A 26,313-nucleotide genomic window follows, 5' to 3' on the forward strand; every position below is an offset into this window, starting at 1 on the left:
GCCGGTGTTTGTCTGCAGACAGTTTTTCTGGGTCATGTGGCCAGCATGACTAAGCCACTTCTGGCGAAACCAGAGCAGCGCACGGAAACGCTGTTTACCTTCCCGCCGGAGTGGTACCTATTTATCTATGTGCACTTTGCTTTTGAATTGCTAGGTTGGCAGGAGCAGGGACTGAGCAACGGGAGCTCACCCTGTCACAGGGATTCTAACCACCAACCTTCCAATCGTAGTTAGGTTTCTCCAGTCTAATTGGAACAACATCAAATATTTGCAGAACCCTTCCCCCCGCCTCCCTGAACTTTCACAAGAAAGAAAAGTATGTGTGTTTGGACAACAGTGATGGTGTACAAACTACGTCTACCTCCAATTTGCAATTTACAACCTAAAGTCTGGTTACAATGAATAAGGTAGCAGCTTTGACCCAACGCTTCAACTCTTCCATTAGCATGATAACATATGCAAGATGGCCAGAAAAAAAAAAACTTCTGAAAACTGTGCTTTATTTCAAACCATTTAATTAGGTGTTCACTGAGTGTATAAAAAGCTTAGAAATGCTGCTTAGATTTTGGACCTAATGTCACTTTAATATGAAAGTTTCCATTGTGAACTTGGATGAGGTTGGCATTTTACCCTCAAAAACATAGAAAACATTTCACATCTTTTAGCAAACTAAAATGGGAAGTTCAACTTTTCCTGCGATTGTCTATCATTTTATACAAAATGTTATATCTCAACAACGACTGTACAGAGTCAGTGTTTACGTAATCACTATCTGCTAAGGTCTTCAGTGCTGATAGAAAGAAGCTTACTAGACACAGTTTAGAAAACCACAAATAAGAAAGTAGTTCAAAGTTGCTTGCCTATTTGGCTACATGATGCTAAATCATTCAAACCAGCCAATCATACACATCAGTCAGATTTTCATATGTGTATGAAACATTTTTCAGGTGGGATTCCATCACTACCAGCTAATTCAGGTTGCACAGTTAGAACTTATTTGGTGCTCTTGGGCATCAAACTCACTCCCCAACCCACCCAAAATCAAACTTTTTGCAATAAGGAATGTGATGGGAAAATGCACTAGGGATAACATTTGCTTGATTCAGTGTCGTCTAACCTTCCCACACACAAATCAGAATGAATGTGCAATAAAAAACCAATGCTGACTGATCACCCTGCAAACTTTGTGCAAACAAATAAGGATAAAATGCCCAATGAAAAGGTCATCTGGAAGTGACCTGGGCTGTATCCAGTGCACAAACAGAACAGGCCTCCACTAGTGCAATGGGATTGCATCTTCCTTTCCCTCCCACAACCTCACCCCCACCCTGGGGCGCCCTCAAATCTGCTTCAAAAGTTCTGGAGACGACAGAAAGAAAGAAAGAAAGAAAGAAAGAAAGAAAGAAAGAAAGAAAGAGTTATGTACTGAGTTGAATAGGATTCAAAAGGCAGCAGTGTGATTGGTCCTACAACAATAGGATTCAGAATGCAGCAGTGTGATTGGTCCTAGAACAATAGGGTCCAGAATGCAGCAGTCTGATTGGTCCACAGGAGCCACCCAATCCAGCTTCAGGTGGAAGTGAATCTGCAACCTGATTGGCCTACAGGTGAATCCCGGAATTAGCTAATCACGCGGGGCCCATTGTGTAAATAATGTATATAAAGCAGACATTCTGGGGGAACTTCCATTTTTCCTCCTCACCACTATGAGCAGAATAAAGAGCATGAAATCCACTCTCGACTCCGAGTATATTTCAGAAAGAAAGAAAGAAAGAAAGAAAGAAAGAAAGCTCCCATTGGTGCCAATGAAGCCTTTCCTTTTACAGCTGATAGCAAGCATCAAGAGGAGCAAATTTTTGGCAGGATTGTTGCAGAAGAGATAAGGATGTTAAAGGGAAAAAAATAGGTGAATTGAATTGAATACATTGACACATGAATTGTGTATGTTTCACATGAATTGAAACATACATTATTTAGCCTCCCTCCCCACACTTTTACATTGATCCATGTACAGACTGTGTTATATTTGATATGATTCTGATTTTTCATGCTTGCAGGTGCTGAATTCAGGGTTTTGGTTTGTGACCCTCTCAAATTGCATTCTGTGTTGCAAAACTAATGTTATCATTACTAGTTAATACATAAGCAAGTGCCATTTACAGCGTGATCTCAGTCCATCTTGCAAAGACATGCATCATGCACAAATGATTATTTCTTCTCAGGATCAATGGGGGTAATGCCCCCTAACTGGTGTGATGGCACTAGACTTGATCAAACATTAGCAAGGATAACTGAAGGCAGTAAGCATCGCCTGTGAGAATATAATCATATCCATATTCTTAATTCTACCAGTACTATGAACTTCAAAAGAGGTGTGAAATTGGCTGCTTCAAAGGTGCATCTGGTTTAGTCAATTTCACAAAAAGGAAATTTCCTCTCTCCCACTTTGCAACCGGCTATATGACCACTTGGAATTATATGTGTCCGTCCTTTTACACACTATTAATAATAACAGTAATAATGTGTGCGTGCGTGTGTGTCTCTGTGTGTGTATACCCAAAACAAAACCAGAAGTTTCAGATTTGGGGAGGGCTTCTTTACCATTCTAAAGATGCCCGTTATAATCACACACACGTCTTTTTCAGCAAGGCTTATTTCAGTTTTCTAGAGTCCATCTTGGAGTACATCAAAAACTATCATTGGCCAAGGTACACTGCTCAAATCAAACTTTTTAAAAAATGAGCCTGTGTCAATTGATGACTAACAGCTCTGCAGTACCACTTCAACATCTACAAATAGCTATTGCCTCTACACAGCCAGCATTTAGGGATTGCGTATGCATTCAGACAAACACATCTCTAGGAGTCTTTCTTCAAGGTCCAGATGCTCTCATGCCCATCTGCATGCCAGATGAGGACAATATCAGGATGCACTTGGACTGTTGCTTGCACAGTCAAAGGTGTGACTCATCTGCACAGGGTTTCCTGTGCCTTTGATTTTTCAGGAACTCTCCATCTGGTATGAAAACTGGAAGCAGAAGTTGTTCCAATGCAGGCGTGCTCCGAGTTGTGAGGGTGGCGTTAAATATAAGCTAGGAGAAGTCACCGCAAAATCAGAGCTTTGAAGTTCAGGCTCCTGGTTCACCCCTCCAGCTCTCGTTTTGCTTCTCAGTAAGTCCTGATTTCTTGCTGCACCACCTTCAAGAGGATCTGAAGCTTCAGTGTAAGAGAATCTGTAATAATAAGGGGTTAAATGTATAAGGGCAAGAATATTTCATGTTCTGGTGTTCCTAAAGTACGAATTATGTTTCTTCCAAAATTGGAAAAATTAATGTGGAAACAGAATGGGATGGAATTAGGGTCACGAAAGAAGCAGCAGCAAAAATGGCACAAATTAAATATGGACAGATTTGAACCCCTTCCTCAGCCCCCTATCTGCAACACGTGGATATTAATACTGACTTATCTTAAAAAGTTATTGTAAGGATTACAAGGACATAATACATGTAAGCATGTTAAACTCTCAGAAGTACTTTATGGATGCTTAGCATCATTATTAATATAATTATTTGATTGCTCAAAACAGGGCTACTTGGAAATGCCCCCATAATATTGGACGGTAAGTTTGCAATTCCATTTCTCCCTCTTTAGAAGTAGCCACAGGGCTTGTAGCTTGAATCTCAATTGCTTGTACAGGGTGCTCCTCTTTGGTTTTTCCTCATCCCCCTCCCAAGCAACATTTCCCTTTGGGCTTCTTGCAATTCCCCTTTGATCAAAGGAACTCAAAATATTGATTTCATTGTAAAAACCAAACAAAAAAACAACCCCCCCCCCCAAGCAGAGCATTTTCTTAGGTAATTTGAAAACGCTCAAAAATATAATTAATGAAGCTGCAAATTAAACACACCACGGCAACCATGCCTTCCCCACTGGCATTTTTTAAAGTATTGGGTTTTTCAATTCCATAATAAGCAATTGGAAACACAACTGGAGCTGTACTCCATAATACTCATTTCGCATTTGTAAGAAGAAGAAGAGGGGTTTGGATTTGATATCCCGCTTTATCACTACCTGAAGGAGTCTCAAAGCGGCTAACATTCTCCTTTCCCTTCCTCGACCACAACAAACACTCTGTGAGGTGAGTGGGGCTGAGAGACTTCAGGGAAGTGTGACTGGCCCAAGGTCGCCCAGCAGCTGCATGTGGAGGAGCGGAGACGCAAACCCGGTTCACCAGATTACGAGTCTACCGCCTTTAACCACTACACCACACACCACATCTTTCAGTGTGTCAGTACCCACACATTGGAACCCCCTGCCGAATGACATTTTTTGTTTAGACAAGACCCAGATATAGAATGTTGATGGATGTTTTAATCTGCTTTTAGCTTATTGTTGTTTTTAATTATTTTTGAATGTTATAAATATCTATCTGTAACTGTTTTTACTGATAGTTTGATTGTTTTATTCTTTTCTGTATGCTGCTTTGCGGGTTCCTCCCCAACACACACAACCACGAAGCATTGAAATCAATCAATAATCAATCTCCCCCTGATTCCTGAGGGAATACAGCTCTCGACAGCCAGATCAAGCTCTGGCTATGCAGCAATCTTTAAAGAATACCATACTGAATATGATCATTCAAAATTACCCAGCAGTTTCTACTCACAGAATGTGTTGCTGCAACACTTTGGCATTGACCTGTTGATGAACAAATAGTAAACGGGAAACCCACTTAAAACCATGGCACAGCCAATGCTGATATTTATTGGGTCTGAGTAGAAAGACATCGCCACAGTGAAAAGGCAAATGATTGTAAAGGACACAGGAACGAAGAGAGGAACCTGGATAGGAGAAAAGAGTTACAAAAGTAGAGTTACTTTTACAAGTGGGCCCTGACAGGCTGAGGAAGTTTGCAGGTGAATCTCACTTCAAAACATTTGAGAAGCAAAAGGAGGACTGTAGGAAAATGAAAGCTCTTAGAGAAAGACGCATATACCTGGAGGTATTTGCAACGCAAATAAAAGGCCTTTGACCCATGACAAAGGACTGAATGTAATGGTTAGAACTCTAATTAAAATGTTTCTTTGGGTGAGTGGGGGGGGAATCTAACACACGAATGAGAGCTTTGCCTACACACTGTGTGGTCCAAGTCCTGAGTTCTACAGGGACATCCTTGAGAGGAAAACAAGGTAACTGGGAGTTTAAGCTTACAATTCCTCTCCTCTACCATGCATCCTTGGTACCCACATAAGGATTATTATTATTTCCAGATGGGCACAGGAGCTGCATGTACTTAATCTGTGCACCCAAGTCTTGAGAAGAGAAGCTCCGTATGAATGAGACATGCAAGCATTCTTTTGCTTTAAAAGGTGTGGAAATAAGGGTTCTGGCTTATGTCCACAAGGCGGCAGTAGATGTACATATTATAAGCGCTGGTCTTCTCGAATTTAATTTGTATGGTTTCTTCTTGGTGTTTTGTTCCAAGTTTTGTGAGCGGCTAAAAAAAAACGCGGCGGGGTGCGCTCCCGTTGTTCGGTCCCAGCGCCTGCCAACCTAGCAGTTCGAAAGCACTCTCGGGTGCAAGTAGATAAATAGGGACCGCTTACTAGCGGGAAGGTAAACAGCATTTGCGTGTGCGGCTCTGGCTCGCCAGAGCAGCGATGTCACGCTGGCCACGTGACCCGGAAGTGTCTTCGGACAGTGCTGGCCTTTGGCCTCTTTGAGTGAGATGGGCGCACAACCCTAGAGTCTGTCAAGACTGGCCCGTACGGGCAGGGGTACCTTTACCTTTTAAAAAAAACAGCAAAGCATTACCCCGCATTTCCGAAGTGCTTTTGGTAGTGGCTATGAAGACATACCAAGAGCATGTTAATCCTGAATATGGAAAATAAGGTAGCCGGGTGAAAAAAGTAATCTCTGGGCTCTTGCACCTTCAATAGTGACATAGAAGATGGAACTTCAGCTGTTGTGGATTCTCTTGCAAGCAACACCTGCTGACATTTCTTTTTCTATACAGCTATTAAAGGTACAGGAGTCCACTTTTTGCATCGGGTCGCCCAAAGAATGATAATGAAAATCCACTCTGGGACACCTCGGAAGTAGGGCGACTATTTCTTCTCTAAGCAAACAAGCAATTCATGTTTGTTACATAGCTCTCCTCCCTAGGGGCAAAGGAGAAATTCTGTTCGGTATGCATTTAAAGCAGAATCTCTCAAATTCACACTTTCTCCAAACAATGTGTACAAAAATGGACATATTGGGGGAGTGTGCACATTAAATGAAGACACTGGGGAAAATGACATAAAGAAATCCATTATATTATGGGAAATAGCTTGCAACAATGTGTACATTAGGCAAAAGTGCATCTAAAAATGGGCTTCTTAGGAGAAAGTTGCCCTAAAATGCTAAGAATTTTCATGAGGTTTTGTTTTGTTTTTTAATGCAAATTACTGCAAAACACAGAAAACTAAATTTAATAATGGATAAATGAGATACCGAGAGATGCAAAATTGACAGATCCTTCCATCCCTATTCTGCCCCCCCCCCCATTTTATCGTCACAACGACCCCCAGTCAGGCTGAGAGGGAGTGTGCCTGGTTTGAGATCACAAGTTGTTGTAAACAGCTCAGAGATGCCGTATGATGCTCTAAACTGCTCAGAGGTTTCTTTGAAATATGGAGTGCTATATGAATTACCTTTTAAAATGTCTGAGTGGGGGGCTGAACATAGGTCACCTATTTCTTTTTAACCACTTAACACTGTTTCTGATCAGTTGTTGATGGGTGTGATATTTGTTGGGCATACTCTGAGGTGGGATCTGAACCACTTGGCTCACAGCTCTAGCTCTTAACTACCTACTCTTACTTATTAGCACAGAGAGATGGGTCTACGTACATACCTGGTCTAAAATAAAGAGTGACAGAAGGAGAACCATGGGAGAAAACAGGCCAGCAGACCCTTACCTTGAATGGGCTTGTTATCTCAGGATGACGGCAGCGGTGAACCATCAGCCCAAGGGTGGCTAATCCTATGAAGAGCCACCGGGAGAAGCTGAAGAAGTTCAGCAAGTGGTAGATATCTCCCACACAGATCATGGCTGTGACCAAAGGGAACTGAGGGGTGTAGAAGGAGGTGAAATAGATTTAGCAAACCACCATCTCAGCTTTAACACACAGACGTTGCTGAAAACTTAGAACAGGGATGGGGAACTTGTGATCAGATGTTGCTGGCCTGCAAGTTTGTGTACACACTCCCATTTTCTGTGCACCCAGTGTCCTTCCACTCCTTGTGTGGGAAGCAGTGTGCACAAAACGCTAGCCAGAATCCATATTTCTTAGGAAATACTGCCCTTTGCCCCCCAAAACCAGCTTCAATCTGAATTGAGAAAAAGAATGACCTAGCCTGCATTTTAAGCCAGTAATGTGTACACAACTTTTTAGAGTAGGCCCATTGAGACCGACAGTCCTTAAATTACTCATGGGTATCTTAAGCATTTCAGTGGGTCTACTCTAAGAATGACTAGGATGGAGTCAACCCATATTCTTACCATCAACATGACTGCTGGTAGGGGTGTATGTCTTTGAATATGGATCATGGAGAAGAGGGGAGGCCATTGCCCTTCTCGTGAAGCCACAAACAAGGTCCTAGAAGGAGAAAATAAATAAGCAGCGGAAGAATGCAATGAATCAGTCTGCAGGGGTGGGGAACCTCTAGTAGAGATGCTCAGTGCTGGGGGTTCTCTTGCTCAGTTTCATGCTTTGGCCCTCCAGATGTTATTGGACTACAACTCCCATCAGCCCCAGCCAGAACAGCAAATGGTCAGGGGGGATGGGAGCTATAGTCCAGCACCAACTGGAGGGTCACATGTCCCCCAGGCCTGACATGTAGCATGTAGCTCATCCCTCAACAAGATTTTAAAAAAGAGGTCACTGACCTTGAAAATGTAAAGATTCCTCCGTTCATGGTCCCAAAGCAAGACAAGGAAACCAGGATAGGAACCATTGAGATAACACTTCGGCAAGCTTTGTGTGCAAAGCTCTGGAAGAAAAGGCATGTTTGTGTTCAGAAATGTGAGGTTTATAATTATTGGTGAAGGAAAACCACTGAGTGGCCTTCAGTGAAAGCAGGCGTGATATGCTACAGAGCTCTGTTTCATTCTGATTTCATATTTACTTGTCATTCTCCATGCCTCCCAAATCCCTGATTTTCTCTTGTCTTACTCATTTTACAAAAGGCTTAGAGACATTATTACAAGGCCCTAAAAGCACTATGGTTTTCCCAAACTTGGGTCTCCAGCAGCTTATGTACTCCAGCTCCCATCATACCAGTGGTCAGGGATGATGGAAACTGTAGTCCCCCAAAAAACTGGAGACATACATTTAAAGCATCACCATGCCACTTTAAATAGTCATGGCTTCCCCCAAAGAGTCCTGGAAACTGTAGCTTGTAAAGGGCAATGAAAGTTGATAGGAGACCCTAATTCCATTCCCAGAGCTACAATTCCCAGAGCTCCCTGGGAAGAGGGGTTGACTCTTAAATCTCTCAGGGAACTGTAGATCTGTGAGGGGACTTGCATCAGCACCACCAATAGGCAAGGCTGCTGGGAGCCCAACAACATCTGAAGGGCCACAGATTCCCTTCTCCCAGCTTATGAAGGACTGAACTAGGGATGGGTGAATCGGTCCATTTCAGTTTCTCAAATTTTCAGTCTTATTCAGCTCTCCACATTTACACATTCCTTTGAGAATTCTTTTATAGATCTATATAGAAGTCCTCCTGGAAATTCACCAGCATTTTAATGCAAATTTCTCCTAATAGATGTGTTCCTCGCAGTTTTGCCTAATATATATATTTCTGCGAAACAATTCCCCCTGAAATAATGCCTGTTTGTATGTTGGGCTGTTAATGATGTGAGCCACTCCATCATAGTCTCAGGTTGTCTATATGTGTAAATAAACTCTATATCATAAAGACACCACAGTCTCTGCTGACCCTCAGTCCAAGGAAACTGAACCCTGGAGCCCCTGGAATCTCGCACTGCTCAGAGACTGGGGTGGCGCACATACAATGGTTTGCTCTTCTGAGACTTCTCGATGACCAAACAACTCCTCATTCTGCAGAGGTTGAATTTAATTGCCACTGCCTTACATTCCAGTCCTCTCCCCTCAATCTACTGAAAACTGAACCCTCTTGGAGAAGAAGGGGAATTAATCTGATATTAACTACAACATTGGCTTTCGACTCACCACAGCTACTGCCTGGGAGGCCAGAACATCTGCTGCTGTCAGTACCGTGTAATAGGAAACATTAGTAAGCATATAACCCACAATCACAGTGATCACAGACACAATCACTGCCAGAGGGATATTTCTACAAACAAAATGGGGAGGGGGAGAGAAGAGAATCTTCAGTACAACTGTTCCCATGTACATGCAAAATTTCACTGTATTGTTATTTTATTATATATATGAAGCCTGTGCCTTGTTAGCCTACGGAATAATCCATCCCTATTCAAAACAGCTTCAGAAAACATTAAGCAGGGTCAAATACATATATTTTTAAACTGGTCTTTTGACTCACCTCTCTGGCTTCACTAGTTCTTCTCGCACAAAACTAGTTTGAAACCTGCATCGTGGAAGGGAAAGGAACAGATTTCAGTGGCGCTGACAGTTTATAAGTGAATATCTTAAAAATGTATGTCACCTATGCATACCATCCTGAATAGGCAAACATCCCTGCATAAAAAGCCAAAGGCAGCTTGTCCAAAGCAAGGGTCTGAGCATTGAAAGCATCCTGGAAATTTTCTGTATGGCCTAAAGAAAACCATACAGTTAGAAAGCAAAGAATGATAAAAATAGACACGTTCCTAAGATAGATGAGCATGTAAACAGGCTTCATTTTACCATATACATCTTTGAGATATGGTTCAGGAGTAGAGCATATACTTTGGATGCAGAAAAGTCTCCAAGTTCAACCCATGCCATTTCCACTTTAAAAGATCAGTTAGGATGTAATAGGGGGCAGGAAACATTCTGCCTGAGCTCTTAGCAGACTTCCTTAGGGATGACATTCTGCAAAGCAGGTGCCACACATGAAAAGGCCCTGCTTCTTATACCCACCCACCCAACGTCAGACTCTGACCACTGTTGTCACTCAAATGTGTGGGGAGGCAGCCCTCAGGGCAGAATATATGGGGGCTATAATATTTTCTAGAGGCAAGTCCTTGCATTTTGATGGTGGTGATGTTTTATAGCTAATAACAATGAGAATAATGCATTACCTTGAGCTAAAAGTATCATTCCTGGGACGATGATGAGAGTGAGAGCTACCAACTTGACAATGGACAAGAAGGTCAGAAGCCTGGCACTCCAGCTGACACTCCAAGAGTTCAGGATTAGGACAATGTCTGGATTGGAGAGGATAAAAAAAGCATTTGACCTGCACGCTGGGACTATCTAGTTCAGCTGATGAATTCAGAATACGAAATTAATAATAAGACTCCCATTGATTTGACTGAATAGCATCCCAAGGAAATAAATGGGGCACAGTTCCTGCTTCGTACTTACAGTAGCCAAGAAGAGCAACAAGTTTCACAGCCAGAAGTGGAGCGCCACAGGGTGCGAAAAAGGGGTCCAGGATGTAGCGTCCAAATGCCAGTGCAACAACTGCACTGTTGGCAGGCCTGGAAGGGAAAACTGGCTTATGCATTCTGTGGCAAGACCTCAAGAAAACTCTTACTGGTATTTTTTCCATGCAAAGATGCCACATTCCTGCAAAGTCAAGGAAACTGGGCAGTCGGCTTATTTAAACTGTTTTCAGGTCCCCTGGAAATCGCTCAGGATGGAATATGTCTCTAGGACTGAAAAGAGTTATCTGCCCCTGGCCTAGTTCATCTGGGCTGCTATTCCTGATGGGCGAAGCTGACACAACTCAGAGAAAGGCAGGGCACAAACTTCAGTTAGTTATGAACAGCTGCCATTCACCCAGAAATATTAGACGGCCATTTGCCTGGACTGCCTTTAATATCTGCTTCTTACATGAGCAGTTTCTCTCACTGACATTTAAAGGCATAGATTATATACACAACTGCGCCACATGGTTCGAAGCATTCCGACCTCACCTTTAAGTTTATAGCAGGTTGCAGATGGAAAAGCTTACCTTATAGCAAAGTATTCTGCCCATAGGAACAAGAACCCTGGCAGAGGGCCCAGGGTCTCCAAGATATAGATGTAATGGGCTCCAGACTTTGTGATCCGGGTGCCAAGTTCAGCATAACACAGAGCACCTGGAAGTGTTCAGGTAGGAAAGAGCGTAAGCAAACCATCCTAAAGAGTTTTCCTTCACTTCACTCATTGGTGGGCTATTGGTATCCTGTGATGTTGTGTCCATGACAGAGAAAAATAGGACCCTCGTGAAAATCCTCACTTAAAGTCACCCAGATTGCAAAGTCTTCTGTAGTGGATAAGGCACTAGACTTTAAACAGGGGTTCAAGTCCCTGCTTCATTTGTGACCATTAATGTTAAAAATCCAGCAAATGGAAGATTTCTGTGGCGCCCCTTTTCCTTGATGCCCTAAGCACAGACTTATTTTGCTCAATGGTTAATCCAGCCCTGAGATGAGCCAATGGTCTGATGCACTTTAAGACCGCTTCCTATGTTCCCACCACTATCTCTGTGTATCAGTAGAAGATGCACAGAGAGAGCTGTCATTCTGAGGTTTCACTTCATGTGCCCCTGAACCCTTTTTATTCAGACGTAAGTTCTGTTGAGTTCAAAGGACCTTGCTCCCTAAAGGTAAAGGTAAAGGGACCCCTGACCATTAGGTCTAGTCGTGGCTGACTCTGGGGTTGCGGCACTCATCTCGCTTTACTGGCCGAGGGAGCCAGCGTACAGCTTCAGGATCATGTGGCCAGCATGACTAAGCCGCTTCTGGAGAACCAGAGCAGCGCACGGAAATGCTGTTTACCTTCCCGCCGGAGTGGTACCTATTTACCTACTTGTACTTTGATGTGCTTTCGAACTGCTAGGTTGGTAGGAGCAGGGACGGAGCAAACGGGGATTTGAACCACCGACCTTCTGATTGGCAAGTCCTAGGCTCTGTGGTTTAACCCACCTTGCTCCCTAGTCATCCCTAATTACTGCAGTGGTGAATAGTCATTCCTCATACATTTGCAGAATGACCACAGCCTGGGGTTTTTTTTTGGGGGGGGGTCTTCCATTGCCATTTAACACCAACCTTTCCATTCCCCTGCCCTTGTTGTCACTCCTGCACATGCATATATACTTGGCCATTGAGGATCCTACTTAATGCATCTGATGAAGGAGGCTCTAATCTAGTCTTTTAAAATGTGTTGAGGGTGTTATTGGGTTGCTTTTGTTTTTATATTGTGATTTTATCTTACGAACTGCTCTGAGGCCTGCAGGTATAGAGCAGTATATAAATTAAAATAATAATAATAATGATGATGCTGATGATCCATGTTTGGCTCTGCCCTCGCCGGTTCTGGAAGGATCTTTTGGAAAAGTCCCGTACACCCAGAGTACACCCCATTAGGGAAAATAGGAAGCCCTGAACACTTATTTTTAGATGCCCTTTTTATGCTGAGGCACGTAGAAATACCATTGACCCCATCTGGTGAGGCTTACTGACTTTCCAGACAAGCCAAAACTCCATTTTCTCCTCTTAGGCAAAAACCACAAGACAACCCGGATGGTCACCAGATTTTGTGCACAGATTTGTAGGCGCAGAATACCCCCCGGAAAACTGCCATAGCTGGCTTCCTGGGTGTCCCAGGGTCAATCTGCATGTTAGTCTAATCTTAGGTCTTTTCGTGTACATGCGACTATTTCAGTTTTAATCTATAAGCTATTATTGTATAATGTTTTAAATGTCTATTTCACTTTTGTGAAAGTAGTCTCAGATGTGCTTTTTGAACTGGTCTTTGACCGTAATAATTTTTTTATTATTATTATTAGTTGGCAAAGGCAATAATAAAAGCCCGTTCATCTTCAAGGTGCCACAAGACTCTTTGGCATTTTTGCTCCCTAGTACATCGGCTAAGGACTGCAGCCTTCAGAGTGTCAGAGAGCTCCTGAAACTAGGGAAACCAGAATGACCCATATCTGCATGAATTGTTTTTTCACCAACCCATGGAAATTATGACATTAGGAATGATCCATATTGACAACCTGAACTTGAACCTGGAGGCTGTGAAAAATCCATGACGACTCCATATGTGCACCCACAATGGAACCATATGGTCAAAAAACAGCTTTCTTAGATTTTAGCCTGGGTTATTTTTATCCTAAACTTCAGCTGGCAAACTTTCATGTTTTGATAGAATCAGATAGAATCACAACCCCCTGTATTTATCATTGGAGAACACTTCCATTGAAAGTTGATTGTTTTGAGGGGTTTTTACAGTAATTCTATACATGTCTATTGAAAAGTAAGCCCCATTGAGACCCTGGAAATTAAGTATATGATTGTAGCCTTCACTTCCAATTTCTTGTGGGGCAGATGGGAGGAGGGCTCCATTTTGGCTCTCATAGTTTACTCTCAGTTCTCTTTGATGAAAAAGTGCTGTTAAAAAGCCACTGGGTAGGGTGTTTTTGTTTGTTTGTTTGTTTTCGCAAAACACCAGCATAACTAGCAATCTATCTACTCTTTTTTTGTGTGGGCAATTTTCCACACAGGTTGTGTGTGATGCCGTGGTTAGTGTGTTGGACTAGAACCAGCTTTACCAGAAGTTTGCTGGGTGACTTGGTCCAATCACTCTCAGGTCAAACTACCTCGCAGAATTGTTGTGAGGATCAAATGGGCAGGATAAGAACATATGCATATGTTATTTGGGAAGAGTTGGGTGAAAATGTAAAATAAATATGTTATAATAATAATAATTTATTATTTATACCCCGCCCATCTGGCTGGGTTTCCCCAGCCACTCTGGGCGGCTTCCAACTGAATATTAAAAACAATACAGCATCAGACATTAAAAATTTCCCTAAACAGGGCTGCCTTCAGTTGTCTTTTAAAAGTAAAATAGTTGTTTATTTTCTTGCCATCTGATGGGAGTGCATTCCACAGGGCAGGCGCCACTACTAAGAAGGCCCTCTGCCTGGTTCCCTGTAACCTCACTTCTCACAGCAAGGGAACTGCCAGAAGGCCCTCGGCGCTGGACCTCAGTGTTCGGGCTGGATGATGGGGGTGGAGATGCTCCTTCAGGTATAAGGCCATTTACATTCCCTTTTGCAGAAGAGGGGCCATAGCTGTCAATGTTTCCCTTTTTTAAAGGGAAATTCCCTTATTCTGAATAGGATTCCTCACAAGAAAGGGGAAAGGTTGACAGCTATGAGAGGGGCCACGGCTATGTACAAATCATATACAGTGGTACCTTGGGTTACATACGCTTCAGGTTACATATGCTTCAGGTTACATACTCTGCTAACCCAGAAATAGTACCTCAGGTTAAGAACTTTGCTTCAGGATGGGAACAGAAATCATGCAGTGGCAGCGCAGCAGCAGCAGCAGGAGGAGGCCCCATTAGCTAAAGTGGTGCCTCAGTTAAGAACAGTTTCAGGTTAAGTACGGACCTCAGGAACGAATTAAGTACTTAACCTGAGGTACCACTGTATTTAAAGCACATCAATCCCCTCCCCCCACAGAACTGTTGTTTATCCCCTCACAGTACAAAAGTTCCCATGATTCGGGGGAGGGGGGAAGCCATGTAATTTAAATACGTTTTAAACGTATGGTATGTACACAGGCACACATTCTGAAGACAGAGGTCCTATGTTCAGTCCTTGGCATCTTCAGTTAAGGTGGCAGATACTAGGGACATTTGAGCTGACTGGTGTGGTTATGTAGTTAAAAGACCCCACAGAAACGACATTGCTCTGTAGCAGGAATGGGGGACCCGTGGCCCTCCAGTTGTTGTGGGACTAAAACTCCTCTCAGCCCAGCCAGCATGGCCAAAGGTCCAGAGCTGATGGGAGTTGTTGTTGGGCAATAGCTGGAGAATCACAGTTTCCTCCCCCTTGCTGTGTAAGTATCACATGGGTTCTGGGACTTGCCGGTGGAAAAGGCACATGCCCCTCTTAGACTTCCCAGGTGGGAGAGTTACGCTGAAATACATAAGATTCATAGAACTGTAGAGTTGGAAGGGACCACAACGCTCCTCTAGTCCAACCCCCTGCAAGGAAGGAATCTTTTGCCCAACATGGGGCTTAAACCCACAACCCTGAGATGAAGAGCCTCATGCTCTACCGTCTGAGCTATCCAGGATGTAGGAGCCTGAGATACAAGAGCCTGTTAGGAAGGCTGCTGTTTGGGAATCTTATGGGTCAAGGGCTTTGAAATGGCCTTCCCAGTTTCATCATGCAATGGGGGTGGGGTGCCTCTTTCACAGGGTTCTTCTGGTAAGATCCTAATTCGGATTAGTTACACATTAACTCCATGTGGCTTTGGGAGCGCCTGCTCCAATTTCAAGGCAGAAACAAAGGCTCGCAGCATTGCAGGTGCAATGGAGGTGTCACGGGACCAGGGGCTGCTCAGTTGCATCAGGTGCCCAAGTACATCTCAGAAAACAGATATGGCAGGGTTGGAGTGTGTACAGAAAAGGGCACAGCTCAGGGGCAGAGCAATTGTCTTGCCAACAGAAGGTCCCAGGTTCAGTCCCAGGCAGCCCTGGGAGAGACCCCTGCCTGAATTCCCGGAGAGCTGCTGCCAGTCAGTGTGGACAATACTGAACTGGATGGACTAGTGGTCTCACTCAGTATGAGGCAGCTTCTTATGTTATTGTCTCTCCTCCTGTAACCACGAGTCAGGATGCAGTTGGGCAACAAAAGTGGATTCTTTGGGCAAGAGACTGGTACTGATGAACTGGAACAGAGCTTCCCAAACTTGGGTCTCTGGACTGTTTTTGGACTACAGCTCCCCTCATCCCTGACCACTGTTCTTGCTAGCTAGGGATGATGGGAGTTGTAGTTCAAAAACAGCTGGAGACCCCAGTTTGGGAAACACTGAACTGGAAGAATAAAGATAAAGCAAATGAACGAATTGCTTATAGATGCAGACCTTGTTTGGACAAACAATATCGACATTTGGAACGAGCTTATACTGCATATAGTATTTTACTGATAACCATATACGTATTATGACAATATTATTATTTAAGTGGAACCTCGGCTTCCAAACGCCTTGGGAGCAGAACGTTATGGCTCCCGAACGAATGAAAACCAGAAGTAATTCTTCCAGTTTTCGAACGTTCTTTGGAAACTGAACACCCGACATGGATTCTGACTGGCTGCAGGAAGTTGCTGCAGCCAATCACAAGCTGTGCCTTGGTTCCTGAACTGTTTCGGGAATCAAACAGACTCCCAGAAAAGATTACGTTTGGGAACCAAGGTTCCACTGTATAATAATGTATGGAAATGTTACTGATTATATATAACGTACTATACTATATCTTTTTATTATATTTTTGAACTTTCTCTCTCTTTTTCTTTTGCTCCTTTATTTTCTATAACGGAAATTCTTTTTTATATATACAGTGGTACCTCGGGTTAAGAACTTAATTCGTCCTGGAGGTCTGTTGTTAACCTGAAACTGTTCTTAACCTGAAGCACCACTTTAGCTAATGGGGCCTCCCCCCGCCGCGTACATGCCGCTGCCGTGCGATTTCTGTGCTCATCCTGAAGCAAAGTTCTTAACCCGAGGTACTATTTCTGGGTTAGTGGAGTCTGTAACCTGAAGCATCTGTAACCTGAAGCTTCTGTAACCCAAAGATACCACTGTATATTAAAAACAACAACGTTGAGTCAGAATGCTGTCTCAGTTCTGGGTCCTGGGCCAATACGGATTTCATTACTGCAGCTACCAATTCGTGAAGTGATGGGGTGAAACACAGTCCCAATAGGGTTTCTCATCCTCCGAGAGCTGAGAAAGGAGAGGAAAGAAACTCACCACGCACCAAACATAGAGAGGATCCCACAGGCAAACCAGACGACTAAGGAGAGGCCCACGTTGCCGGAGTTCTTCAGCACCCCTTGGGGAGAGATGAATATTCCGCTGCCTACCATGCTCCCTATGAGGAGCGAGAAAGCTCTCAAGAGGGTGATCTTCTTTCTCAGAAAGACAGCCTCCTCGTTCTTCTTCGATTTCCCCATGGCCTGTGTGGTCCTCTGGAAGAGCCTTCAGGTGTCAAAGGTTTGTGGGGCGGAGGTGTGACTTGAATCACCATAGAGGTTCTTCCTGACCCCTCAAATCAGCCTAGCTTTAAAAAGAAAGAAGAGCATTTTCAAAGAGACCCTTAGAGGTTGGGACGGGATGTTATGAAGCAAGCACACAACTCTCAAACCTATATTTGCATTAAAGAAGGAGCAGAGCGCCACTTCCAGGGGGATTATCTGCCATGGAGGATGCTTAACTCTTTCACCAACCCAGTTCTAAAAATGTGTGGATGATGAGCCTCCCTAGCTCAGTATTGTCTACATTAACTGGCAACAGTTCTCCGGGCTCTCAGGCGTGGGACTGTCCTAGCCCTTCCCCTCCAGTTATCCGTCTTTCTTCCTCACCTGGAAACAAATTGTATCCTCCGGGTGTTTTAAACATTAGTGTTCCTTTCCTGCCCTGCCCCATTTCCCTTTAAACATGTGTTTAAGCACATGCATATGCTTTTAAAATTACTGCACATTAAGCACCGCAAACATTTTTATGGTGCTTTGTAAAGTACCCGAGCACCAGGTGGCTGGGAGACCATGGCACACATAAAGTATTTGTTTCTAGCTTTTTGTTGGTTAAAATGTTACAGCTCACATCTTGTGTGCGTGCCAATTCTTTAAAAAAAAACCCAACCCGAGACATTAACACATTTAAATGCAATATTTATACATCAAATTATCAGCCAGTAATTCATTCTCATTATGTACCACTATGAATAGGAAAGGACGCAGCCGATACATCCATTCATCAAAGCTGAATGGATGTCACAGTTAATAAGAAGTATTGCTTCCTCTTTCAGTCTCTCTGTATATAGAACTCCGGAAAGTAATAAAGGAAGCCCATTTATCTTTTTTTTAAAAAAGTTGATTTTCTGCTCCCCTTCATTTATAATGAAGTAACTTGTAAGATTAGGCATGATAGCTGTAGTCAATAAATTGATGAGTGCCATTCTGGAGACACAGTCCAGCACACTGGAGCCCATAGAAATCAGCTCTGTGCTGGGTTAGGACCACTGTGTTTCACTCAGTTTCCTAATGCTTGCAACTGTTTCAGCAATAAAACAAAATGAAATAATCGTGGCATTGTAGAGTTGGGAGGGAACCCAGGGGTCATCTAGTCCAACCCCCTGGAGGAAGAAAATAATAATTGATACTAGGGACCCCTCAACACTTATTGCTATTTTCATGAACATTAATCTAATCCTACTCGTAATAGGAGGAAGGCACATGGTTCCCTGAGCCAAGAAGTCGAGCCTTCTGACTCCAGTTCTATATTGGCTCTGATGTAGGGTCGTCATATTCCAAGAAATAAAAATCCAGACACAAAAAGTACTTTTTAAAGGAAAGTTGTTGAGCCTTGTTGTTGACACTAATTCCGTCATTGGAAGAACCACGTCAGCCCCAGGCTTGTGTTGATCGTGGCAGAGGGGCACTCCCAGCCTATCCTAACTGTGTGCTCCTCAATCTGTGGATCTTGCCCTTTGGCCCAGGCAGAAAATGACTCGGACCCGTCCTGGTTAGTCTCAACATCACTCATCCAGAAACGTTTGGAAATCAGGAAGTCATCCAAAAAGTCTTCTTGGGTCGCACAACAAAGTATGGTTCAGCAAGACTGTATGAATGCTAAGGAATCGTACCATGTTGTGCGAAACAGCCTTGTGTCTTAGGGGAAAATATTACCTCTCCTCTAGTCACAGCACGGTCCACTGGGAAGGTAAAGCATCTTGGCTTTGAAGCTGAGTTGCTCTACGTAACAGATTAAAGTGCAAGTATGTTAATCCTCGCAGCTGCACTCTGCATGTGTTTGGAATAAAGGAAATATTTACAAAGCTCGTTTTTGTTTCCTACACTGTGTTGACTGTTGACTCAGATATCTTTCGTTCTACGAAATTGCCCTTTTTGTTGAAGAGTCAGATGGAATTTTAACTGGCAAAAAAGATACGTTATGAAGAAATCTTACATGACACATCATTCCTGTTTCTGAGCATTTTACAGAACAAAAAAGGGTGGTATCCATCTTTATGCAGTGGATTCTGAGAGTGTATGGGACAGAAACAGAGAGTGTATCAAACTCAAACAGAAGAAGAAGAAGAAGAAGAAGAAGAAGAAGAAGAAGAAGAAGAAGAAGAAGTAGTCACCACAATCCAGCCAAAATGATGCAATTTATGTTAATGGCAGACCCTCCTATTTTCCAGGGACAGTCCCAGATTTACAGAAGCTGTCCTGGTTTCTGATTTGATCCTGGAATGTCCCACTTTTCCTTAGGACGTCCCTATTTTCATCAGAGAAATGTTGGAGGGTATAGAGTTATGCGACCCCCGAGCCAAGGAGATAAGTAACTATACAACCTTTAGAAGACATCTAAAGACAGCCACTTACAGTGGCTTGGGAAATCCTGTCAGATGAAGGGCATATAATTATAATTATATTATTATTGAATAGTGCACCCCTATTTTCATTGGAGAAATGTTGGAGGGTGTGCAATGGGAAAGATTAAGCACAGGCTTTACTAGAAGTTATATCCAACACTGCGCAAAGGGTGATCAGCTCATGCAATGGGACTCCCCCTATCCTGACCCCCCAAACCTGATCCAAAGGGAACCCCAGCCCCCTGGAGCACATTTTGAGAGTGGGGGAGGGAGTTGTAGGGGAGAAGGAGGAGATGTTCCATTGCCCAAGCAGAAGTCTGAAGCATAAGCAAAAAGGCAGAATTTGATAGAACTCTAGGTCACTGACATAAACGGAACTGAAAATATGTCAGTTTTGACCTCTGTGAACAGAGCCATTAAATACACAGACAGTCACAGGCAGTGCCAGCTCCAGGTGAGGAGGGGCCTTCAGGAAAGGAAACTGCTGTTAACAGCTTCAAAAACAGATATCTGCAATAAAAAGACAGGTCTGGGTAGGCTTGCCGAGACCAAACAGGTTTTAGCAGGAATCAAAAGGCAGTACAACAAAGGCGTCTGCCTGATATCAATAGGCAGGGAGTTCCAGAGATTTGGTAGTGCTGGACTGAAACATCAATTTCTCACAAGTGCTGAATGAATGTTATGTGGCACTTGTGCTATTTTTCTAGAAAAAGAGGTGCGGGAACTCACCATGGCCCCCTCCCTTGTTTTCTTATAATGGCAATGGCGCCCACCTGAGAGGTGCCAGAACAGAGTTCCAGTGAGTTCTGGCTGGGGAAAAAAGCCCTGTGTAAAAGTGCCCGTTCCACAGATATTGTGACCTGATATCTGTCAGCCATACAAAAGAGGCTTCTAATGGTTCATTGACACCTCACAAACATCTACTATTTGTGTCAAACACTTGCCAAACATGGCAACAGCCAGGAGCAATGGTATGTACATAAAAACTCAGGGCATAGGCATGTGACACAAATCTACATAAAGTTTACATAGTGTGCTTTATGTGAATTTTAGGTGGCTTTCAGAGGGACGTGAGGGGGTGAGGGACTTTGGCTCTCCACTGTAACTGGATTGGGCCTCCACAAATCAAGATGGCAGGTGGCTGGAGTCTTCCAGCACTGTGCTTTGCAGCAGACCCAGCTGGCTGTGAAAAGCTTTGAGAAAGTTCTTCGTTGTTGTTTTTAAGGGGAGAGGAAAAGGCAAGAGATCTATGTCCCAGTGCAAAAGACATAGTATGGCTTGAGCCCCTCACAGCACCCATGGGCAACCATGCATAAATATGAGAAGAAACTTACCCCAAAGTTAAAGGAGCCCCATAATAATGTGTTGATGCAGCAGGATTGGTCCCATGGAATGATACTGAAAAGATCTTCTCATTTAGACCCCCAAATGCCTATTGGTGAAAATACCGGTAGGCAGAACACTAAGTTGCAGTTGACCCTTCTTTACACTTAGCCAGGAACCGAAGGGAAATAAAAAAAACTCTCAGAGAAAAGCAAGCGAGGAATGCAAGAGCTTTAGGCCCTGCAGATAAGTCGGATTCCAGAGCTGTTGAACAGTAAGAGTAGCTGAGAACAGACGCGCTAACAATAATTGAGCAGCTCAGTTGGTAGAGCATGAGATCTTAGGGTTGGGCGTTCGAGTCCCACGTTGGGCAAAAAGATTCCTGCATTTGCAGCGGGTTTGACTAGATGATCCTTGTGGCCCCTGCCAACTCTACAGTTCTGTGACTAGCTGGATAGTGCAGTGGTTTCTATGTTTGGGGTTACCTTGAAGATTATCTGGAGTTCCTTAGTTCAGATTATAATTAATGGTGGACAAGAGTTCCTTAAAGACAAAGAAAGCTTCTCAGGAAACATACTGGGAGGTCTAGAAAAGGGAGTGACCACTAGGATCCCTCATATAAGTACAGAAGAAAGGCCATAATTCAGTGGTAGAGCATCTGCCTTGCATGCATTTGGAATATTGTGTAAAGCTCTGGTGGCCTCGCTTCAAAAAGGAGTTGGAAAAGGTTCAGAAAAGGGCAACCAAAATGATCAAGGAGATACACTGCCATGCCCCAACTCTCCTTGGGGAGAGGGGTTGTAATGAGAATATTTTGCCCAAACCATCAGTCTCCCTACAGCAAGAGTAACCAAAATAGTGCTTTCCAGATGTGCTTGAACCAACCACATTCCAGCCAACACATGACCAATGGTCAGGCATGATGTGAGTTCTAGTCTAACAACTTCTAGAGGGCCCCACATTGGCTACCCTTGCCATACAGGGTTTCTACCAGCCTTATGGAGCTAGAAGGCTCAAAGAGGTTACTAAAGCTCTGAACTGTAGCAACTTGCTCCACTCCAAATATCTGACAGTCACTCCTTGCAGTTTGCGGAAGTCTGCAAAACTTTGGCATTCTGCTAGCTTAGCACCGTTGCTTCTTCAATAAGTTATGAGCAGATGTTCCAGATGTTCCAGAAGAGCTGCGCCTTTCCCTGATGAACCTCATGACCTTCCTCTTTGTTGGTGACCTGGTGTGAGGGTGGGGAGCGAGTTCTTTTCACTCGCTAGGACAAGCCCCGGGGTCAAAATGAGAGACTTTGCCTCCTCGCACAAACTGTTTTTTTAGCTGGATCGGAGAAAACAAAAATAAAGCAAAGCGTCCCCCCGCAGGGTTCCAAAGTTTGAGCAGGCAACAGCTTTCCCAGAAATTCTTGTCCCTTTAACCATTTCAGCTCTGGTGAGAGGACGCAGGAGCCCCCGGGGCTCAGGAAGGGGATGAATTCAAGGCGGTTCACATTGAAAGGCGAATCTGCCTAATTCGCACCGAAACTCAGACACCCTTTGAAATTTGCACTTCTTGGAATTTAGTGGGAAGGCTCCATTCATTAATTCCGATAGGTTCTCTGCATGGGCAGGATTGCCGCTGCCCCCCCCCCCAGCTGCACCCATGCTTCCCTGGACTCCGCAAAGGCAGCCCCTAAAACATCCCTCTGTGGCTATTTCGGGGAGCTGTGATCCCCCTGAGCTCCCAGGGGTGAGCACGCAGGTCATGTATCTGCCATTCACAATGGGGAGTCATGTGAGCTCCCTGCCAGCCACCTTCAAGGCCAAGTTTGTAAAGGATTTGCGAACAATGAGTATTTTGCAGTCTTCATTTTCACCTTGTCGTCTAGACATGCAAGCTTTGCGCACTTCACTAGCTGCCTACCTTTCCCTTTAAAGTGCATTTCTTTACCGGGGGGCGGGGATGTTATTGGGTTGTTGTTTTTATTTTGATTATATATTTTGTGGGTTTACAATTTGATTTTGTTCTGTGAACTTCCCTGAGACCTCCAGGTATAGGGCGGTATACAAATTCAATAAATGAGTAAATAAGTAACATTTCTTGTCCCGATTTCAGCATAGATAAGCACTTGCGCTCATTTTTAACATTTGTCCTATTAACTCATTCTTGGATTGTGAAAGATGTGGAAATACTGAAATACTGATCAACCATAATATTTGGTGCCATTATTACATGAGACCCCTCAAACGAAGGGACAAGTCACCATTTAAATATATTGTCATTTATTATTATTATTATTATTATTATTATTATTACTATTATTATTATTATTATGAACTTGATAACAAATAATAACTCGACTTACTTTGTCTTGACCTTGCTTTGTTTTAAATACTGTATTTCATTCACTTGATTTCTTGCTTGCCCTGGAATGTTCTGTCTGCAGCGACTTTCATGAAATCTTCACAAATAACAGTTCAATGGCTTTTGCTTTTCCCGCATCTGTAAAGCAAATGAGAAATCTATATTGACTAAAAACAATGTTCCTTTAAAAAAAACAACCAAAAAACTCTTCAGTTTCCTATACAGCTTTCGCAATGTTTTGTGAGGATATACTTGAAACTAAGCAAAATTCCATACATTCTGATCTCATGCATGTTTACTCAAAAGTAAAAACTCCACCAAGTACGGAGAGGCTTAATTACAAGTGTACATTTGTAACATCCCTTGTGAAAATGTGTGCTGATGAATGACTTTCCTGGCTAGGATTGCCAGCTGACCAGGAGGGGGAAAAGTAGTTTGCTCCTCTGCTTTATTTCCCCCAATTAAAATTTTAATAATAAGGCAATTAAATGCATGTTGTCAAACCTGTTCTGTTGTTTTCTTTTACAGCAGCTTGATTTTTAGAAATCAGCATGTGGAGCTCTTCGTGGTATGAATATAAACATTTATTGTGCGGTAAATTAAAGGTGGAGGAGCAGGAGCCAGTGAGAAGTTGGCAACCCTGGCCCTAGCCTCTTTCCAGCTCTCTATCAACTCCAGCATAGTGGCTCCCCTTAACTGCTTTGGACCTGAAGGTAATTTATTCAGTAATCTCAGAGATATTTTAAACCACTCACATATTGTTGCAGACCCAGCTCCAAGGTAGGTGTCTATGAGTAACATCCAGCGCAGAGGCACTAACTCACTTGGCTCAGTCCCTTAATTCTCCCTCAGAGCAAAACTCCTCCTCTGAAGAGATCACCACTGGGTGCCTTTCTGTTGTTGGTCTCTCAGCTCAGCTGCTATTCATTTTTTATTTTTTATATAAAGCCGTAAGCACAGATTATGGTTGAGAGAACACATTTTCTTTTGTGACCCTTTGAAAAGTTATGTAACAATTATTATCACTGTTTTTTATTTATTTTAGCACCTCCCCGACTGTTGTTATGTGATGCCCAGCTTTGATCAGCTTGCTGCCATTTCTCTTCACCAAAGGCATGGCCTCAAATCAGAAAACCTTATGGAGTCATGCTGAGCATGGAGTACAATGTGCAAAGATGCATTTCCATTCCCAAGGGGGTGAAAGGTTGTTTGCAAAGTCCTTTCATTTATTCAGTTTTTTATTAAAAGCATTTTCTCTAACAATTGTGGTTTTTTAAAAGGACATCCTACTTCAAATAACACGCTTGCCACAAGGAATTCATATGCCTACCAGAGGGGTGATGTTCATTCACATAAATAACCTTCCTTTTTTTAGAGAGAACTGGCGAAATTTACAAAGGAAAGCTCTATAAAAGGTGGTTAAACTGTGACAGCTAAATACAGCCTCCATATTCAGAGGCAGTCTATCTCCGATTGCCATGTTCTGGGAACACAGGAAAATAAGAAAAGCCTGCCAGATCAGGCCCACATCTCATCTAGTCCAGCAGCCTGTTTTCACAATGGCCCACCAGATGCCTGTGAGAAACCAGGGAGCAGGATTTGATCACAAGAGAACCCTTCCCCTCCTGTGATTTCCAGCAACTGGTATTCAGTATCCCAGTACGTTTCTGAGCACAATTCAAAGTGTTGGTGCTGTCCTTTAAAGCCCTCAACGGCCTCGGTCCAGTATATCTGAAGGAGCGTCTCCACCCCCATCATTCTGCCCAGACACTGAGGTCCAGCACCAAAGGCCTTCTGGTGGTTCCCTCACAGCGAGAAGTGAAGTTACAGGGAACCAGGCAGAGGGCCTTCTCGGTAGTGGCACCCACCCTGTGGAACGCCCTGCCACCAGATGTCAAAGAGAAAAACAATTACCAGACTTTTAGAAGCCATCTGAAGGCAGCCCTGTTTACTGAAGCTTTTAATGTTTAACAGACTACAGTATTTTAATATTTTGTTGGAAGCTGCCCAGAATGGCTGGGGAAACCCAGCCAGATGGGCAGGGTATAAATAATAAATTATTATTATTCAGAAGTAGAGCACAGCCAGCATGGCTAATAGCCATTGGCAGCCTCGTCCTTCCTGACTTTGTCTCACCCCAGTTGATGGCTATTGCTTCCTCCTGAGGAAATGAGTTCCATAGTTTAACTCTGCACTGTTACACTGTCTCTAACTGCGTCCATGCCGTATTATTCACAGCAACGGGAAGAGAAACCCCAAAGAAAGGAAGACTGAAAACACCTCCACTTACCTGACACCACCAGGTTACAACCAAAACACCAATTTCCCCCACACACTTCGTTTTTTAAACTAATGAAGTTCTTTGTCCCCGTTGTTTCCAAGAAAGCTATCGCTTTTCTGCCCTGCACTGCGGAGCATTCATCCTTCAGAGAACTTCACAAACATTAACGAACGGAGCTTTGTGAAGGATAGATAAATACTATTTTCTCGTTTGATTGATAGGTGATGAAATTGAGGCAAAGAGCCATGAAATTAGTTAGCAACATGCAGCAGCGCTGCCAGCTATGTGGGTCTAGAATAATTCCCTTCTAGCACCTACCATTTCCCTCCGCTGTCGCCTTGCTACAATGACTTAAATTCCCTCCCCCCGCCTCAATCTCTTCTCAAAAGAAAACAACGATCTCTTTAATTTTCTGAAGAAAATACCTAGAAAACTGAAGACCAGATCAGTATGAGGGCTCTAATCATCCGTCACCAAAGGTCAGCTATTGTGAATGGCACATGTTGAGGTTCAATTTGGGAGGCCCAATGGAGAGTCTTGGCAGGCTAAATATGGCCCACAGGCTGGAGGCTCTCCAGCCCTGGCTTCGGTGGTGGCTGGGCTGAAAGTCAGTTGCTTGTCAAATTAATGCCCATTTGATTGCTCTCCTCAGCTCTGTCTGGCCCTTCCTTGCTGGATTCTGCAATGATTATGGCTCTTAGTACCTGTTGCTTTGACTTCTTAGGACAGCATCTACAGCAATGTTCTTTTCTCTCACTGTGCATGCTTTTA

The 26,313-nt window shown here is 43.5% G+C and overlaps 1 protein-coding gene across 2 annotated transcripts; it reads right to left on the reverse strand.

Annotated features, from left to right (window-relative positions):
- Positions 1–498: 498 nt before the first annotated feature.
- On the reverse strand, positions 499–25,710 carry LOC310658951 (cystine/glutamate transporter-like). Of its 2 annotated transcripts, none has more exons than XM_083401529.1 (14): positions 25,552–25,710; positions 23,263–23,399; positions 16,970–17,246; positions 11,157–11,283; positions 10,565–10,680; positions 10,279–10,404; positions 9,712–9,811; positions 9,579–9,623; positions 9,245–9,368; positions 7,933–8,036; positions 7,546–7,642; positions 6,962–7,111; positions 4,666–4,840; positions 499–3,232 (listed from the first exon to the last, which is right to left on the reverse strand). In XM_083401529.1, exons 3-14 carry the CDS (start codon positions 17,163–17,165, stop codon positions 3,168–3,170), a joined length of 1,425 nt encoding a protein of 474 aa, XP_083257655.1. In that variant the 5' UTR covers positions 17,166–17,246; positions 23,263–23,399; positions 25,552–25,710; the 3' UTR covers positions 499–3,167. The 2 variants fall into 2 exon arrangements, with proteins under 2 accessions (XP_083257655.1, XP_083257656.1); XM_083401530.1 differs by lacking the exon at positions 25,552–25,710 and adding an exon at positions 24,017–24,154 and having other exon boundaries at positions 16,970–17,272.
- Positions 25,711–26,313: the final 603 nt, after the last annotated feature.

The sequence above is a fragment of the Podarcis tiliguerta genome (assembly GCF_965153285.1).
Source record: "Podarcis tiliguerta genome assembly, chromosome: 10".
NCBI lineage: Eukaryota > Metazoa > Chordata > Lepidosauria > Squamata > Lacertidae > Podarcis > Podarcis tiliguerta.